At 32.5% G+C, this 20,095-nt stretch overlaps 1 protein-coding gene across 3 annotated transcripts in view; it reads left to right on the plus strand.

Annotated features, from left to right (window-relative positions):
* The window catches only part of DYNC2H1 (dynein cytoplasmic 2 heavy chain 1), a 264,459-nt gene that overhangs the window by 194,274 nt on the left and 50,090 nt on the right, over positions 1–20,095 (plus strand). For all 3 annotated transcript variants that reach the window (XM_076002468.1, XM_076002469.1, XM_076002470.1), the window contains one exon: positions 3,656–3,772. In XM_076002468.1, coding sequence (XP_075858583.1) covers positions 3,656–3,772 — 117 coding nt within the window. The remainder of the gene's footprint in view (positions 1–3,655; positions 3,773–20,095) is intronic.

Raw genomic sequence — 20,095 nt, forward strand, 5'->3', positions numbered from 1 at the left:
GGACTTTTGTCCTTTAGCTTTGTTTTTCTAAGATTCATTCAGGTTGTTGATTTAGCTATAGTTTCATTCTTATTACTACGTAATAATTCATTATGTAAATCTATATTTAAATCACAATTTATCCATTCCCCTATTCATGGACATTTGGGATACTCCAGTATTTTTTGGCTATTGAAACAGTGCTACTATGAACATTTGTGGATATGTCTCCTGGTACATATGTATAAGTTTCTCTATAGTATATGCTTAGAATTGTTATGTCAAACTGGTTTTAGTGTTTGTACTAATTTATTCTTACAGCAGCCGTATATAATATCTACATCTTTTTAATCCTACTAGTACTGGATAATTTTGGATGCCTTTATTTTTGCCAATCTGGTGGCTTGAAATGGTATTTCATTGTGGTCTTAATCAGCATTTAAAGATGTTTTTAAAGACAGGGTCTCATATGTTACCCAGGCTGGACTCAAAACTCCTGGGCTCAAGCTCAGCCTCCTGAGTAGCTGGGACTACAGGCATGCACCACTGCTCCTGGGTGTTTTTTATTATTATTATTACTAATGAGACTGAACATCATCCTTCCATATGTTTATGGGCCATTCTTGCTTTTTCAATTGGAAAGACTACAATGAAGCAGATGTGGCCCAAGCACAGTGAGGGAGAGGGAGAGAGGCAGGATATGAGGCTCGAGGTTTACTGGGTAGAGGTGGACTAGATAAATGAGCCTTGTGAGCCATGAAAATAACTAGATCACTCTGGCTGCTCGTGGCTTTCAGAGAATAGACAACAATGGAGGAAGACTTAAAGGAAAGAGACAAGCTAGAAAGCAGTTGCAGGAGGCTAATGGTACTGCTCAAAAGTGGTAGCAGGTTTTGAGAGGCAATTGTTACTGATCTAATCTATAATTAGCTTTAGTTCTATAAAAGTTATTTATGTATTTTTCTAGAAGAGCTGCATATTTTTCTTTAAATTTTAGGTACATATTCACTTATTTTTTTCCTAAACATGCTTTGAAGTTCCAGAACTTTAATAATTTTTTTCATAGATTCAATAGCAATTTCATAGCAAAATTTTTTAAATGTGTTATATTTATTCTTAAAAATGTAATGATGGTTTTTCTATTGCCAAAGATTTGAGGATTAATTGCTAGTGTAATAATTTTAGCAACATTGTATTTGAAGACCTTTTATGAACTCAGCAGCTGTGGTTACTTACATTCAGCAGCTGCGGTTATCCTGACTCAAATGTTTTTTCATCAGTTATTAGAGAAGTCACAAGTTCCTGATAAATTCATTTTTGAAATCAGGAAGCATGAGTTACTCTTTTCTCTCAAATACCCTTCTATTTGAATATATTAATATTAACCCATATTTCAATAGCGTATTTATTAGGCACAACTTTGCCAATAGCACCATTAGCCAAAAAAGATAATATATTTATACTTTATACACAGTATAATATAATAACTTCTGACTTCTAATTGTAGGCAAATCTGAGTTTAAATAGTTTTCACATTTTAAGCTCTAAAACCATTTAAAGACAGAAGCAAGTAGATTGAAGGGCATTATCAGTCTACTTAACTTTGTAATATACACAATGATTTTATATTCCTTTTGAATATTTATGTGGAAATAATAAATTTACTAATAATATAAACACTTTTTTTGCTTTTGTTAGGTTATCATTTGGTAAAAAATGAAAGTGTCTCTTATTTTGAAAGTGGCAATTAAAGAGAACTTGTCTTACATTTTCTTTGTGAATTATATTTCATGATAATGAAAGAAAAGTCAATAAAGGAATACTCTTCTTTATTGAATAATTCTAGATAATAAGGAAGGAATGATGGAATTTGAAAAATCCTGATTTTATAAGCCCTAATAAAATAATTGATTCAGATGATTATTATCAAAAATTGAACCGATTCGAGATGAAAGGTTCATGGGGAAATTTGCAAGAGAGGGATAAGCTGTCACCATTTATACCCAGTGATTAATCTTTGAATCACAAAGAGGAGACATTCAGACATAATGTGCCTCCTGATGTGATGCAATATAAAGTATACTTTCTAAAAGTATTCTTTCATAAAAATGAACCTGAACCTAATCAGTTGGTATACATTTTATTCTTAAAATAGTTTTTAACATCATGTATAAAGAATATTTATACCTTTTTTCCTTTAGATATCTCTTTGCATTCTTATTTGTTTTATTTCATGGTTGAGAAATTTAAAACACAAATAAGTGATAGCACATCTTACCAGAGTTAAAATAGCACTTCTGACTACCAACTAGTGGTGTTATATAGTGTAGCAAAGCTGATAAATTAGGTGCTGTTGTAGGGTTCAGCTAGAGCAAATGAAAATAATTTATCAGAAAAACAGAGAAAATCAAACACTGAATCACCACAATTTTTTAAGACTAGAGAATCAATCAAAAGCTATAGAAGTAACTTGAGCTTAACAGCATGATTGTGGATGTTAAACAATTAAGTAGTACATTCATTCTGAAAGATTTATGGCCCTTATTTTATTACAAACTTTAATATAGAACCTCACAAAATACGAATTATAGCCCAATATGTTAAAAAAAGGTAAAACAACTCATATCTCTTAAAAAAATAAAAACAGAGAAGCAGTCAACATGTTGTAAATGTTGAAGTTTAACATACTGGCTTGGGAAAAACATACATGTTTTTGGTTTTATTTTATGTTAGACAATGAAATAGCAAAATTTCAATATTTAATTGCAATATCATAAAGAACAATCAGTGGATACCTTACTGACTTTATACGTATAAACTTCCCCCCCCACACACATCAATATCTATATTCCAATACTTTCTATACTTGATATTAATAATATACTGGATCATCCTTAGCAAAAGATTAAGAAGGTTAATTAATATTATTAAAATGGGGGCCATTAAACACTGTTTTAGAAAAGAAAATGTAAGTGAATTGGTTTTGATGAGATTCAGGATAAAGAAGCTGATTATAAGGAATTTATAGAAGTGAAAGTCCTAAATAGTGAATAAATTATTTACCTTGCCTCATTTGGATTAATTGATCTATGTGTCTTTCATGGGAGCTTTGCATGTAGAAGAAACACTGAAATTACAACCAAGTTAATATAGAGCATTAAAACTTAGATTTATGAATAATTTTTATCAACCAATAATTATTGCTTTTATCATTTTATAATGTTTGCTATGCTATTACCTATCTTGTCATTTTGTATTTCTAAAAAGGCTATCTTTAATTTGTCAGCATTTTGAGATTATGAAATTTAAATAAATCATACTGAAAAATATTCCAGATTTCAGAAATGAACAAATAGAGACACCAAGAGGTTGCTAATTATGGGTTAATTAGAGCTTTCTGAATTAAGAAGCAGATTTTCCAATAAGAGCCATTGGTCACAATATAAAATTTTTATAATGGTTTTTGTCAACTTTAAGTTCTTTTGTTTTTTTAATCTCTTAAATATTACAAACTGGTAAAATAAGAAGCCAGTTGAACAGAGGTAATAGTATTTAAAATGTTTATAGTACTTTTGGTCTTTATTTTTAGAAAATATGACTGTTTATGTACCTATGTTCTTTCTCCTTGTTTGACTGAAGTTGTTTTCATTTATTGCTACTTGTTTTCTTCATTCAGGTTATTTCACAATTGAGGATCTTGGGCAGATCAGTAACTGCTGGTTGCAAATTTGATAGAGAAATCTGGTCTAATGAACTTTCTCCTGTCCTCAATCTCTGGAAGAAACTAAACCAGGTTAGTACTGGAATGTTCTGATTCTTCTTTTTTTTTTCCCTTTTCTTTTTTCTGGCATCATAAACATGTGCTCCCTGCTTCTGCCCGTTTCATACAAGTAATCATGTTGCACATATTTCTAACTATGAAGTCGTGGCCTATGATTTCTTTTCTTCATACTAATTCATATTGATGTTCGTATTCTTTGCTCTCTTTTTTCTTAAATCAATTTTGGCTTATCTTTAAATGAATGACCAAATTTACCTAGATTTTCAGTTCTCTCCTTCAGCATTTCATTCTTTGTCTTGATGCTTAGTAGGGTTCAGCTTCTTATAACAGTTTCAGAGCCCAATTTCCAACTTTTTAATGACATTGGCTGTTTTAAATTTTTTAATGATTTTTCAGGTACATGCAGTTCTTAAAATGTGTACACATGTATGACTACATAAATATTCATATGTGTGTATTATGTATTATAGCTGTTCTGAGAATAATGTAATATTATTTTCAGTTTTTACTTAGAGAATATAATAGAAATTTAATGATTTGAATAATTAACTAAGTTTACCCCTTATTAAATAGCAAACCAATAGTAAAATTCTAATTATTGCAAAGATCTCATCTTACATTTTAGAGACATAATCTAGTTATCTATTGGATACTTTCCTTCTCTGTGAAATAACGGTGAGCTTGTTTAACCCAATTCCAGAGTTTTGGTAAGATTGACATCAACTCCATAATTTTATCTCCTAATTCCTTATAATTTTCTCTGTTTCTTTTTCTGAATTTGCACTGGGCATTTGTTTTTACCCTACATTAGGTTTGGCCTTAAAGCACTTCTAGCTCTATTTTTCATAAGAAATCCAGTTATATGATTTTGTAGTTTTTATGAACGTTTGTGAATTTGTAAGAAACAATTCACATTGCTGAGTATGTGGTCTTCTTTTAACTCACTTTCCTTTAAAAATATATTCTTTGAAATTTTGACACATTCTCAAGTTCCCACAGTTGACTTTGGCCTCTGTGTGAAGTTTCTGGGAGGCGTCATTTAGTCTTACTTGCCTTATCTGCTTCTCTTCATCTGTCCCATCTGATTTTATTACTAGCCTCCCTCCCTCATTGCCAACACACATACATAACTGCTTTGTAATTCTGAGAATTTTTTTTCTTTTTTTTTTTTTTTTTTTTTTTTAGGCTGGAAGTGAAGGATGAAGAGAATTTTTTTTCTATTATATAAAGAGGACCATATATATGATTTCAAAGGCTTACATATAAATTATTTGCCTTCTAAGACCCAACCCAATGTTAGAAACTCAAATTAGTTTTCTGCCTTTCCTCAAATCCTTATTTGAAATATAAATGTAGTCCATTACTAGTTCTCTGAGGTTGAATTTATGCCACAATAAACCCCCTAATTACCTGATTCCTACATATAGCAGAAAAAAGGGTAGAGCCTAGGAAGAATACAGTATCATTGGAACATTGAGGTAAGTAGTGGGCAGAAGAAGCACAGATTATAGCATATATTGCTCAAAGATTTTATTTTAGGGGAAGCACCTTGGGAGAAGTCAGATTGATAAACTCAGTAGACTCTCCAAATGAATAGTCATTCTGAAGCAAGTAGGCAGAGAGGAAGGAAACCAGGGATCAGGAATCAGGATACTAAGCTAAAGAAAAGTGTCAAAGGGAAGGGTAAAAGGTAGCTTTTGGAGTAATTTTCTGGATCCATTGGGGTGTGGGTACTTTGGCTTTTATTTTTCCTATTGAAATAGACAGGTGTGTTCTCGTATTAAATCTGGGCTCCTCATTTTTTTCAATTCATTCTCCATATTTTTCTTAATTATCTTTCTGAATCATATAATTCACCTCTTTGAAAACTCATTACTTAGGAATAACATAAAATGCCAACTCCTTGGCGTGGGCATTTGTAGTCTCATCCCAGGCTGGCTGGCTATCTTCATTCTGACTTCCTTGTAACAGACATTCCATGTTTTTGTTGTACCAGAATACTTATTGTTTTCTTGTTTGTTGTTGTTTAACATGCCAGGCCTGTTTTAAACATTTTTATTTGTTCTTGTGGTTCCCTCTGCATAGGCTTACCTTCTTCTCAATTCAATTAAATATTTTTAAAAATAATTCTTAATGGTCTAACAAAATGTGCTTTATCTCCATAGCTTTCCAGAGCCATGTATTATAAATCCTGTGGTAACAAATGATGAGTATATTATTGCCTTGTCCTTCAGAAGCTCACAAAATATTTAACTTGTAGGTTCACAGAAATGGTATATGTAAAAAGGATCACTTTAACTCTATTTGCATCTTTTTCTTAGTATTATGAAACCTTTTTATTACTCTTGAAAATTCACCTTTCCTTGATTTTTAATTTAGAAGTTATTTCTTAATATGAAGCAATGTGGGAGTTACAGAATTGCTAATTGAAAAAGATTTTGATTTTCATTCTCAAGATAAACCTCTTAATTAAGTATTGTTATATTTTTAACATAAAGAACACATTTTTATTTTTGAGGATTGTGAGATCATTTGTCATGGTGTATAATTCAATATTAGGACATGAATTATTTTGCTTCCTGTTCAAGGATCAAATAAATGCAGTTTGTTAAAGTTCCCACTAGATGATATATTTTTATTCCATTGGAGGTGGCAATGGAGGTTTCTGGAGATTTCTAACAATATGTATTAATAAAACTCAGAAATTTTAACTCTCATTTCTATTGGGCCAAACAAGTTAGGAACCCTCAAAAATACTATAAGTACTTATGTTCAGACAAAGGTCAAAAATACATTTGTTGATCAAATTAAAACTGGGAAAATGTGTCAGTGAGATTAATTCATTGTTTAGATCTGGGCTATAGGTTTCCAACCTTCAACCTTGTTTGATAGTCAAAGGAGGGATACTGAGGTGGCAAAGCTAAATAGATTTAGCACCACAATCCTTTATCATATAGGGAAATTTTATTCTCTTTCACCTTCAAAAGGTGTGAAAATGCAAAGAAATTATATTCTATAATGTTCCAGTCCTGTATTACCTTTGGTTTTTGTGTGTTTGAGCTATGGTCAGCTTGGTTGAAACTAGAGAAATAAGGAAGAGGAGCTCATGTATTTTGGGTTAATCTGTAGCTTTCAGGCATCATAACCTAGTTTGATCATCTTTAACAGAAGCTGATAAAAACAAATGCTTCATTTTTGTGAAGTAGTTTTGAATGCAGGACAGTAGAACTGGGAACAAAGTTCACATTTTAAGAACGAAAAATATTTAAAATTTTGTAGATATGAAACATGTATGAACTTCCATTTTTGTAAAATATAGTCATGGAACCAAGGGCAACTGGATAGCCAGTATCTTCTCAGCTGATCACTTTTCATTACTAACACAGCATTAAAGTGATATCTTTGGTGTTTAGAATGGCAAATGCCAAGTTCATAGGAGTATATGTGTGTTTATGTATGTGCCACGTGTATGTGTGAGAGAAATTGGGAGGGGAAGAGAGCAAGAGAGCCAAGATTAAAAACAGGCTTTGTAGTCTACTATATTCACACATTTTAAAGTAAAATACTAGAAAATAAAGCAAGAGGTATAAGGACTCAGATAAAAGTCCATTTATAAATGAACTTTGATGCAGAAATGTGAATGATTCTACTAGGAGAGAAAAATTGTTCCCACTTTTTCTACTGTAAGAATGAAACTACTGTTTTTCATGCAATTTTTAGTTTAATATACTTTGTCATTATTATAAAACTGTATTGGTAAGATAAAACAAAGTATTACTAAAATAAGACAGAAATAAGATAGTTTACCATTCATCTTAATGCACTATAATGTAATAAAGCATGGACTATGGAACTCCACTGCTTGGCTTAACCACTTACAGATGTGATTGTGCCCATTTTATTTCATCTCTTTCCTTAATTGCCTGGTCTGTGAAATGGGGATAATAATAGATTGTTATATTGACTAGATTAGTTAATACTTGTAAAGCTCTTAGAACTATACCTAGCCCAATGTTAAGTGCTGAATAAATATTAGCTATTATTAATATATATTTTAAAGATAATATTAGGATGAAGTTGCTCTAAGGTCCCTTTATATTCTGGAAATTTGATATCTCTTTAATAATGAATCTAGAAGAGTAGCATAATTTTTCTAATTATCTTAAAGATGTAATTAACAATGAACCTTATTCCAATTAGGTAAAAAAAGAAATAGGTCTGTAGAGAAATGTAGCCTAGTTTAACATAATGTATTACTTTAGAATCCTAATTGCACATTAAGGAAGTTTTCAATTGACTACTAATGAAATTGTTTTAAATGAATTACTTCTCTAAGGAGAATAATGATCATTATATATTTTAACAAATGATTAATATATGAGTTCTGGATAAACATTACTTTTAGTGTTTTTCTGTTGTGTTTCAAATGTACAATATTTCATTATATACATTTATATGTGTCTGAATGTGGATGTGTGTATACTGCTTTATTAGACTTGAGGTTTTTTAAATGTTGCATGATGTTTATAACTATTATTGTTAGAATACTTGTTAGTTTCAGTATTTTCCCACTAAAAAAATCTAGTTTTATCTTTAGTTTTTAAAAAATTTGGTTGTTACAGTTGTTACTTTATTTGATGCATTATAATTATAACTATTTATGGGGTACAATTTGAAGATTCAATATATGTATGTGTTTTATAACGATCAAGTCAGTAGTTAGCATATCCATCAGCTCATGCATTTATGATTTCTTTATGGTGAGAATATTTAAAAGCCTCTCTTCTAGCTATTTTGTAATGTACAGTATCTTATTGTAAACCATAGACATCCTATGGTGCAGTCGAACACCATAACTTCTGTCTAATTGTACTTTTCTACCCATTGACCAACCTCTCTCCCTCCACCCCTCCCCTCTCTCCCCTCCCCTCTATTATCATTGGTGACCACTGTTCTACTTTCCTCTGCTTCTAAGATAACCAACTTTTTTTTTTTTTTTTTTTTAATATTCCACGTGAGTTGAGAACATGAGATATTTATCTTTCTGTGTCTGGTTTATTTCACTTAACATGATGTCTTTCGGGTTCATCCATGTTGCAAATGACATGATTTCATTCTTTGGCTGAACAGTATCCCCTTGTGTATATATACCATGTTTTCTTTATCCATTCATCTATCGTTGGCCACTTAGGTTGACTCCATATCTTGGTTATTGTGAATAATGCTGCAATGAACATGGGAGTGCAGGTATCCCTTTGACATATTGATTTCAATTCTTTTGGATATATACCAAGAAATGGTATTGGATCACATATGGTAGTTCTATTTTTAGCTTTTTGAGAAATCTTCATATTGTCTTTCCATAATGGTTGTATTAATACTCCAACAGTGTGTTTTTTCAGATCTTCACAAACACTTGTTTTCTTTTCACAACATTCTAGTAGAAGATAATAACTCTTCTACTAGAATGAGGTAGTATCTCATTGTGGTTTTGATTTGGGTTTCCTTGATGATTAGTGATGTTGAGCATTTTTTAAATATATATGTTAGCCATTTTTATGTCTTGAGAAATGTCAGTTGAAGTCTCAGTGTTGTAGAGCATTTCCCTCTTGTTTTCTCCTAGTTTCATGGTTTCAGGTTTTACATTTAAGTCTGTAATTAATTTTGAATTGATTTTTGTATGTGGTGAGAGTTAGGGGTCTAAACTCATTCTTTTCCACATGTACATATGCAAATTTTCAAGCACCATTTATTGAAGAGATTATCTTTCCTCCAACATGTGTTCTTGGCACCTTTGTGAATAATCAGTTGGTACATGAATTTATTTATTTATTTATTTATTTCTGAGCTGAATTTATTTCTGAGCTCTGAATTTATTTCTGAGCTCTCTATTCTGTTTCATGTTTCTGTGTGTCTGTTTTTATGCTAGTACCATGCTGTTCTGGTTTCTATAGCTTTGTAGTATATTTTGAAGTTATGTAGTGTGATGCCTCTAGCTTTGTTCTTTTTGCTCAGAATTACTTTGGATATTTGTGGTGTTTTGTGGTTCCATATGAATTTTAGGATTTTTTTTTTTCTTATTTCTCTGAAGAATGTCATTGGTATTTTGATAGAGATTGCATTAAATCTGTAGATTGCTTTGGGGTAGTATGGTCATTTTTAACAATATTCTTCCAATTCATGAACACAGGTTCTTTCCATTTAGTCGTGTCATCTTCAATTTCTTTCATGAATGTTTTATAGTTTTCAGTGTAGAGATCTTTCACCTTCTTGGTTATTTATTCCTAGGTATTTGTTTTGTAGCTATTGTAAATGAAATTGTTTTCTTGTTTATTTTTAGATAGCTCACTATTAGTGTATAGAAACAATATTGATTTTTGTATGTTGATTTTGTGTCCTGCAACATTACTGAATTTGTTTATTCTAACAGTTTTTTGGGATATTCTCTATATAAGATCATATCAGCTGCAAACAGGGACAATTTGACTTTCTCTTTTACAATATGGATGCCTGTTATTTCTTTGTCTTGCCTAATTGCTCTGGCTAGAACTTTCAGTACTACTGTGTTTCCCCAAAAATAAGACCTACCCATAAAATAAGCCCTAGCAGGATTTCTAAGCATTTGCACAATATAAGCCCTACCCCGAAAATAAGACCTAGTGATGGGCGTGGCTACACAGCAAATCTGCACAACCCATGCATTTCGTCATGGAGCGGTAAAGAAGAGCAGCCTTTCTCAACTGCCCCATGGTGACAGCTACTATCCCACAGGTGACTGGAAAGGTGCAGGCAGCCCCATCAACAAGGTCTGCTCCCCCTGTCAGGTTCCAGCCATCCTGTGTGTGCTGCAAGCTGAGGCTTTGAGGGGAAAGTCTCCTCAGTGAAGTGAACGGGACACTCAGCTCTAGGTATTTTGTGTCCCCAGGGGGACGAAGGAAATCTGTGGCTGCCATTTAACTCAGCACTGTGGGCCTCTCTCAGCCCCCACAAACACCAGGGGATAGATCAAATTATTATTCTTGCAGGAATGACTGCCTATCTGCAGACTCTTGATACTGCAATAAACAAGCCATTCAAAGACCATTTGCACATGAAAATTAACAACTACGTTGAAAATAGAATGACAAGAAATCAGCGTGGAAACTTAGCCTGTAAAAGGTCATGATTTGGGTGAAGAATTCATGGGATAAAATCATTGACAGTGTTGTTACCAATGCACTCCGAGCTGGTTACATGGATAATGAGAGTTCTGTTGCTCGATATGAGAGATTGGGGCCAATGGTTCTAAAGGAAATAGAGTCACAAGAAACTCAGGATGGAATTCGGGGTTTGGAGAGTTATGATGATGTTCCAGAAGAAGACGATTTAATTATATTTGAATAAATGTAGATTGTTGTGCCGTACTTAAAAAAAAAATAACATATCCCCTGAAAAATAAGCCCTAGGGTGTCTTATTGAAGAAAAATAAATATAAGACCCTGTCTTATTTTTGGGGAAACATGGTATGTTGAATAGAAGTAGTGGGCATCCTTGTTTGTTCCTGATAGGGGAAAAGCTTTTAGCTTTTGTAGGTCTGTGAGTTTGTCTTATATGGTTTTTGATATGTTTAGGTAGCTACTTTCTATACCTAATTTGTTGAGAGTTTTATCATGAAGGGATGTTGAATTTTGTCAAATGCTTTTTCTGTGTCTATTGAAATCATTTGGCTTCTGTCTTCCTTTCTGTTAATGTGGTATTTTACACTTATTGATTTGCATATGTGGAACCATTCCTGCATCCCTGGAATGAATCGCACTTTATCGTAGTGAATGATCTTTTTAATGTGCTGTTGAATTTGGTTTACTAGTATCTTGTTGGGAACTTTTGCATCTATGTCCATCAGGGATATTGGCCTATTGTTTTCTTTTTTCTGTTATGTCCTTCTCTCATTCTCATTGCTTTGAAAATGTGTGAACTTTTTAAAAAGTATAACAAACCCTAGTAGTGCTTATGCCATTGCCATATTCAAGCTTTTTTATTAATTTGGACTTTCATGCTTCAAGGTTAAGATTGTGTCTTTAAATTTTTGTGACTATACTAGTGATTATATCTTTTTCAGGAGAAAAAAACAGGAAAATATAAAATATATACAAATATACAATTATAACTTTTAATATTTATGTTAACTGTTAATGCATAAAATATATACACATATACAGTTATAACTTTATTATTTTGTGCTGTTAATGCATATGTTTATCATTTTGTTAAATTGTTCAGATGCACAATTGAACATCTCATTTTTGTCATTTTTCCTGGTATTTGTTCTGAAAAACTCATAAATCTGAAAAGCAAAATACCAAGAAGTATAACACACAAAGAATCTAATCTCATTTAATATTCTGCAGGTATGCATTTGAAAGGTCAGTTCTTGCTTTAAATTTTTATTATATACCAGCTACCACCCAGCAATTTTTTAATACCTGGTTTATGGTGATAACTATTGAGAATTATTGGCATTCTGACTAATTTATATCTACTTTATATAGCTTCATAACTCCCATTAATTCTAATTTAAATTACCAGTATAATAAGAGGTGCATATAAAACAGCCTCTTTTAGGCTGATGGAATTTGTTGAGAGAAAAATAGGTGATGGATTTTTTTGAACAAGAGTTGAACCAGTAGCTATATTTCTTTGTCCAGATTGTTAAATAAATTTGTATATCTGTCAAATTAAACTTGTAGACTCAGAATAGCTTAATTTCAAAAGAATGCGCCAAAGTTAAATAAAATTAAAATTCAGAGTACTAAAAGAAACAATTAGGAAGAGTATTTTCTTATATTCGTGAACTAAAAATATCTTTAAAATTGATCATATAAAATTGAGTCTTGTCCAGTTTTCTCTCCTTTTAATCAAGGTGAATCATGAAATGTGATTATTATATCCTGTTTTTCCAAACTTTAAGGTGGGGAACATATCTGTAATACATACCTCTGTTGGTTGAAAGCATTTCTCAGTTGTACTTAGAGTTTACTTAGAATTTTCCAAAACCTCTGAAACTGTACAGATATACCCACTGTTTTATTAAGTCCCAGCTGAAAGATATCCTTTTGAATTTAGTTCTTAGGAATAGCTTTATCCATTCTCCATCCTCCTAAAAAAAACTTCTGATATTTCATTCCTTCTGATAACAAGAATTACATAATTTTCACAATGACTCACTTTTTATTTGTGGCATTCTAGTCAGCAAAGCAGAAGACATATTAGATATTTTACTGGAAAATTTTAATATAGCGAATTGGTCCACACCAGTATTGGAGAGCTGAAAAAGGAAGAAAAAAAATGGGATAACTGAAAGTTATAACTTTGATATAAAGTTATAAGTTATAAAAAGTGGGATAACTGAAAGTAGTTGCAGGCAGCAGCTACCCTAGAGCTAGAGGAATGAAGGGAAGAGTCTGAAGTAATCAGAACCTAGAAACTTGGAGAAAGACCCCACAGAGTTGGATTTAAATCTCTGAGGAAGGTGTGCTTCCCTTCAGGAGGGAGTGCTGCCCTTCAGGGGTACTGATGTGTCTGAGGGGGATGCCTGGGCTGATTCTGAGGGTGCCAAAAGAAGCTGGGCACTGGAGCCAACTGCTATTGCTAGAAAGATACAGAGAAGAATCTTCAAGCTAACAGGAAGAAGGAAGTTCCTTTTCCCCTACTCCTGCTTTCCATTCTCCTGTAGAAATCTATTTGGCTGAACCTAACAGGACATAAGCTAGAAAGGAGAACTTCAGTTTACAGAGTCAACCCCAGCTTCACAAGGCTATATACACAGGGTAGAGAAAGGTGGATTGGTTTGGAGCTGAGAAATAATACCTCCTTCTCAAGAATAGAGTATGCCTTTTCATTTGTACTTCCTTTGGTTTTATTCCATTCTTTTTCTGACATTTTGCTTCTTGATTTGTGTGTTTGGTTTAGTAGCTCCTCCTCCCCCTTCTTTCTTAATTTAAGCACTGAAGGCTATATTACTGAATACTATTTCAGCTGTATCCCACAAGTTTTGATATGTATGTTTTCATTATTATTCGGTTTTAAATATTTTCTAAATTATATTATGCTTTTATCTTCTATGATCCATTTTAAATTATTCATTGCCTTCCTAATTACCTTTCAGTTATATATATTTTTTTTTTTTTTTTTTTTTGAGACAGAGTCTCACTTTGTTGCCCAGGCTAGAGTGAGTGCCGTGGCGTCACAGCCTGGCTCACAGCAACCTCAATCTCCTGGGCTCAGCGATCCTACTGCCTCAGCCTCCCGAGTAGCTGGGACTACAGGCATGCGCCACCATGCCCGGCTAATGTTTTGTATATATATATATATTTTAGTTGGTCAATTAATTTCTTTCTATTTTTGGTAGAGACGGGGTCTCGCTCAGGCTGGTTTCGAACTCCTGACCTTGAGCGATCCGCCCGCCTCAGCCTCCCAAAGTGCTAGGATTACAGGCGTGAGCCACCGCGCCCGGCTCTCAGTTATATATTTTTATCACATATAACTATATTGTGGTCAGAGAATGTGATATTATGACACTAATCTTTTGAAATGTGTTGAGACCTGCTTTATGGCCGAGTATGTCATCATGTTTTTAAAACTGTTTTATGTTTGAGAATGTGTCTTCTGTTATTGTTGACTGCTATGCTCAAATTGTGTCCTTTAGATTGTTTTTAAAATGTTTTGTTCAAAATTTTATACACACACACAAAATGGTTGACCATCAGTTTTTTATTAATACAAATTCAGAATATTATCTTTTCTTGATATATTGAATCTTATCATTGTAAAGTGATTCTCTTTAGCTCTTATGATGTTTTTCCTATTATTCTGACTTAACACATATGCATCAGCTTTCTTTTAGTTATTACTTGCTAGATAGATCTTACTTCATACGTTTACTCTTTCTGCAACCTTATTTTTTATGTATGCCTCTTATAAAGAGCCTAATGCTGGATTATGTTTGATCTTTAACTGGACCATTTAGTCTATTAACATTAATTTAGATTAATTTCTATTACCATATGTCATGTTTTATCTTTTTCCTACTTTAAATTCCTTTCTTGTATTCCTTTGGACTGATTATTTTCTGTCATATTTCTCTCTCCTAGTTTACAAGTTATAAATGTTTTCTACTTTTTTAGTACTTATCCTAGATATTTTATTGTATGTACTTAGCTTATCAAAGTTAAACTCAGTGTATTTACCTGCTTCCTGGAGACTTCGAGCAACTTAAGACATCATACCCAACTCCAACTTTATATGCAGTTATTATTGTACATTTTAGTCTGTCTTTTTTATTGTTTATAGTCAGTGCTTACTTGGTTTTGCCCCATATTTATTACTTTTATTATCCTTTATTTTTTCCTGCATTTCAGGGATTCTTTTTGGTTTCACTTTGCATATGCTTACAGTAAAGAAAGTGTCTTTCGGTGGTTAAACTCTTTGATTTCTTATTTATTTGAAGATGCTTTTAATTTACCCTCTGTCTTAAAAGGTATATTATTTTCTATTAATAGCCATTGTCTCATTATATTGAAGGTAAAGTGAGATATAATTCTATCTTTTCTGGTTTCTATTGTTGAGAAGTCAATTTTTGTTTCTTTGGTATATCTTTTCTTTCTTGCTGCTTTTAAGATATCTTTGCCTTGGTTTTCTAGTTTTACTATGATGAGATTGAGTGTGGGTTTGGGTTTTCTTTATCTCTTTAATTCATTCCTTTTTAAAAATTTAGCTTAAGATTTAATGGGGTTATTGAATTTTGATTGGTGGTGTTCATCAGTATTGGTAAAGTCTCAGTTATTGTTTTAAATATTGACTGTGCTTTACCCTCTCCTCTGGAACTCTAATTAGATATATATTAGATCTTTTCTCTTTATTCATCATGTGTTTTAACTCATTTCTTATGTTTTCCCTTTCTTTCTTTCTACATGATGCATTCCAAATAAATTCAATAGATCTGTCTTCCAGTTCATTCATTGTCTCTTCAGCTAAATCTACTTGTCAAAGTTTTACATTTCTCAGTGTTCCTGTATAAGGGGAAAAAAAGCATTATATGACTCTTTGAATCTTACTCTGAGCAGAAAGGAAATATGTTTTATTAGCTCACTGAAAGGGCCAAAGGTCACAGCTCTAAATTCCTGTGTTAAGCCCCAGGATGCTGGAGAGACTAGAGGATTATCTCCTTAGATATTTACATATCAAAATGAATAAAGCCCTAAAATTTAGAATCATCTCTAGGTTGTCTGGCTCCTGGAGACATTTTACTTACATACCATAGTGTTGGTTAGAAGTCAAACACATTACATTTTCTAGAAGTCTCCTTTGAAAGGGAAGAAAACAGCTGTCAGCTTCCTCTTTATAAGCAGAGAAAAAACACTTTCTCCATGTCTTGTATGTAGCCATCTGACTGCTTGAATAGCATAATTGATCTGGCTTTCATCTGACTGCCCTGGAGATAAGGCTTGGGGCAAGAGAGTAGGGGCAACACACTTATTTACTGTGAGATAATAAGAAGTCTGTGATCCAGAATACCTGTATTCGTATTTAGGATGAAATTAATAAAGACTAAACCAAACAGTTTTGTGAACAATTATTTCTTCTCAGCTCATGGTTGCATTTGGGATCATTCGGGAATATGCTTTAATATTTTGTTCAGGATTTTTAGTTGTTTTCAGCAATATCTAGACCTGCTAGAAATGGAAGCTCAAGTTATCTAGTTTTTATATTGAACAATTGAGAAAAAAGTTGTGTGTGTGAAACTGGGTCCCAAATAGTCAAAAACAAAAACAAAAAAAACCCCTAAAATTCTTGAGGTTATATATAGGATGGCAAATAAAAAATACCCCAACTTGCTAAAACTCCCTCCCCCACCTATAAGATAACAAAACTGGCTAAAATCAATTGAAACCAATGTGGTGTCTGTGCAAAGCAAGCTTGCTGACATCAGAGCCAAATTTCTACAACATGTTTCATGCTATCTCCCCCCAAATTTGCACATACAATTCATGATGGGACATAAAGAGATAATTGCACGTGCCGGAGGACCTTCCAGACCTCCCCTTTTTCCCCACCAATCACCTACTAATCCTAGAATCCACTCTAAACCTTTTCTAATAAAAGTACTGCCTTAAAGCCAGCCCAGGGAGACAGATTTGAGCTGGACTCCTGTCTCGTTATTGATCAACTTTCAATAAAGCCTTTCTTTTTTCAAAAACCTAGTGCCATAGTATTGACTTCTAGCACATTGGGCAGCAAGCCCCCTTTTGCTCAGTAACATATATGTCATAAGTGACATGCTTTGTAGACTTTCTTTTCCTATTCAGTAATAATAATATGTGGTGGTAGAATTATTTTTTATTTTCACATTTAGTCCATATACTGTTGAAATGCTGACTATTCCTTTTAGCCTAAAAGTTATGAACCAACCAGCTCACTATGATATAATGAACTTTAAAATGTTAGAAGCAATCCTTCAGAAGTATATGATCGAATCAATTATATTTACTCAAAAAACCTTTTCTTTTAATAATTGACTAAATACATGGCTGTCACCCCTTGATAGTTTCATTAAAAGTCATTCAGTATAGGTGTTGTAATGTACTCTCTTGGTTATTTGTAGCATTATTTGAATTATACATAAATATTACTTGATTTGAGTTTATTTTTGTTTTAAGATTATGGAACACAGAATCTAACATGTTGCTAATGGGCTCAAGCAATCCTCCTGCCTCAGCTTCCCAAGTAGCCGAGACTACAGGCATGCACCACTACACCTGGCTAATTTTTCTTATATTTGGAGGGCCTTGCTTTGTTCCTCAGGCTGGTCTTGAACTCCTGGCTTCAAGTGATCCTCCCATCTTGGCATCCTAAAGTGCTAGAATTACAGGTGTGAGCCAATACACCTGGCAGCTATATTTATTTTCAGAATCAGTTTTATTTTATATTAAGTCCTTATTAAGATTTTGTAGAAGCCTGTGGGAAATGAATTGTGTCATAGTACATATTACAATATGCTTTGCTGTTTTCTGCTATGCTGTATTTTTCCCATTCATTAATTTATTGTAGCTTATATACTAGTTTGTCTTACTGTTGTTTTTCATTTCTTTCTCCATAGGTTTTTTTTTGTCTTTCATTAATGAAATACTTTTTGAGACCCTACTATGTCATTTTTTTCTTCTATTCTTATTCTATGCTCAACATATAGCATTTTATTTAATAGCCTATAGATGAACACTGTCCAATAGAAATACAATGTGAAGCACAAATGAGAGCCATATATAGAATTTTAAATTTTCTAGTGGCCACACTTAAATACATACAAAGAAACAGGTAAAATTAATTTTATTTAACCCAATAGATTCACAATGTTAGCATTTTATCACGTGATCAATATAAACATTATTGTGATATTTTACATTCTTTTTTCATAGTGTTTAAAATTCAGTGTATATTTTATACTTACTGCATATCTCTGGACCATAGTGTTTACTTGAATGGTAGTTGGATTTTAAGTATTCTTAATAGTGACTCTCCTAAATCAACCTTTTTAAAAGTTTAATACATTAAGCTTTCTGTTTTCTTGGGTGATACATAAAGGAATCTTATTTGAATGATGTCAGTTTGGGTGTTCTTATTCTATAAAGTGACAGTGCAAACAGTGTATATTTGTCTTGTCAACATAATAGAATGGATTAAAATCCACAAAATATACTTTGTAATAAACTCTATCATCATTTGCTAATCTTGCTGAGTATAAGATTGATACATGTTTAAATACCACATATTATGAATTTCCAGGAAGTCTGTTTTAAGAATCACAAAAGGTTTATAACCCAAATTTTTAGAATTTTATTACTTAGTTTATTTACAATGGAGATATGTTAAGTATTATTTATTGCATGGCTGGTTCAAATAGATCTCATTAATTTTTGATAATATTAGACATTTTTTTCCTTCTGGATTCAGTTTTTAGCTTACAACCAATTATTTAAGTGTGTATGCCTTTGTACACACATTTATGTGTGTGTCATATACATTTATGTATGTGTATATTTATGCATGTACATTTATGTGTGTGTCTCAAATGATTTCAGAGTATTAATATTATATAATAGGTATAAAAATGTCTACATTTAAGCTCATAGCCTGAATCTGTTTTCAGAAATCATTTTATAACAATAAAATATATTTAACAGTGATTTATTTAATATTATAGCAATAACCATGATAGGTCATCATGTTATTAAATTATAATGCTAAATAAATGAAAAAGAGACAGTGCTGTCATAGACTATATGGATGTGACAATTAATAAAACAAAGATTTTAAACTAGTATTGTAGGCAGAATACATAGAGAAAATTAGGATAATGGGGAGTAGGTAAGAGAACAGGACTTTCCAAATTTATCTCTTCCCAGTTCTTTGACATTTTTAGAATACTATTGAAAGTGAATTTTTTCCCTCTTAATTAAATAAGCTGTTTAGAAACAAATGAGATTCCTTGAGTTTTTCTTAATAATTGAAATAATGGGGCCAGGCACAGCGGCTCATGCCTGTAATACTGGCACTTTGGGAGGCTGAGGCAGGAGGATCACTTGAGGTCAGGAATTTGAGGCCAGCCTGAACAAAAGTGAGACCTCATCTCTACAAAAAATAGAAAAAAATTAGCCAGGCGTGTTCACACCTGTAGTGCAAGCTACTGTAGTCCCAGCTACTTGGGAAGCTGAGGTAGTAGGATCACTTTGGCCCAGGAGTTTGAGGTTACAGTGAGCTATGATGATGCCACTACACTCTACCCTAGGAGATAGAACATGACCCTATCTCAAAAAAAAATATTTAGGAAACCCCAGAATTTACTTATATCATAGCCTGTGTTAAAGTATAGATACAAAAATAAATACTAAGATACAACATTCACTGATCTTGAGCAAAAGATCTTAAGTTTAGTTTTCTGTTGTATATACAGGTAATTTTCAAATTGAGGTAAATATCCATTGACATTGTATTTCAAAACCATCATCTCTTCTGCTCTTTTTGTAGTGGTAAAGTGGTAGTACAATTGTTCTGCTCTCTGCATTGGCTTACAGGATGCCATTTTTCCACTTTCTTTTCTTACTATACTGACTATTGCTTCTTAATGTGGCCTCCCTTTCATTATTCTCAATTCCCAACCCACACCATATCAAATATTGGTGAACTCCAGAATTGTCTTCCTGTGTATTTGCAGACTTAAGACATTTGGCCATTTATAAAATAAGTATTTCAAAACAGTTTTAAAACAGCATAGAACAAAATGTTTTAAAAACTTTTGAAGTG

The sequence above is a fragment of the Microcebus murinus genome, chromosome 4, assembly GCF_040939455.1.
Source record: "Microcebus murinus isolate Inina chromosome 4, M.murinus_Inina_mat1.0, whole genome shotgun sequence".
NCBI lineage: Eukaryota > Metazoa > Chordata > Mammalia > Primates > Cheirogaleidae > Microcebus > Microcebus murinus.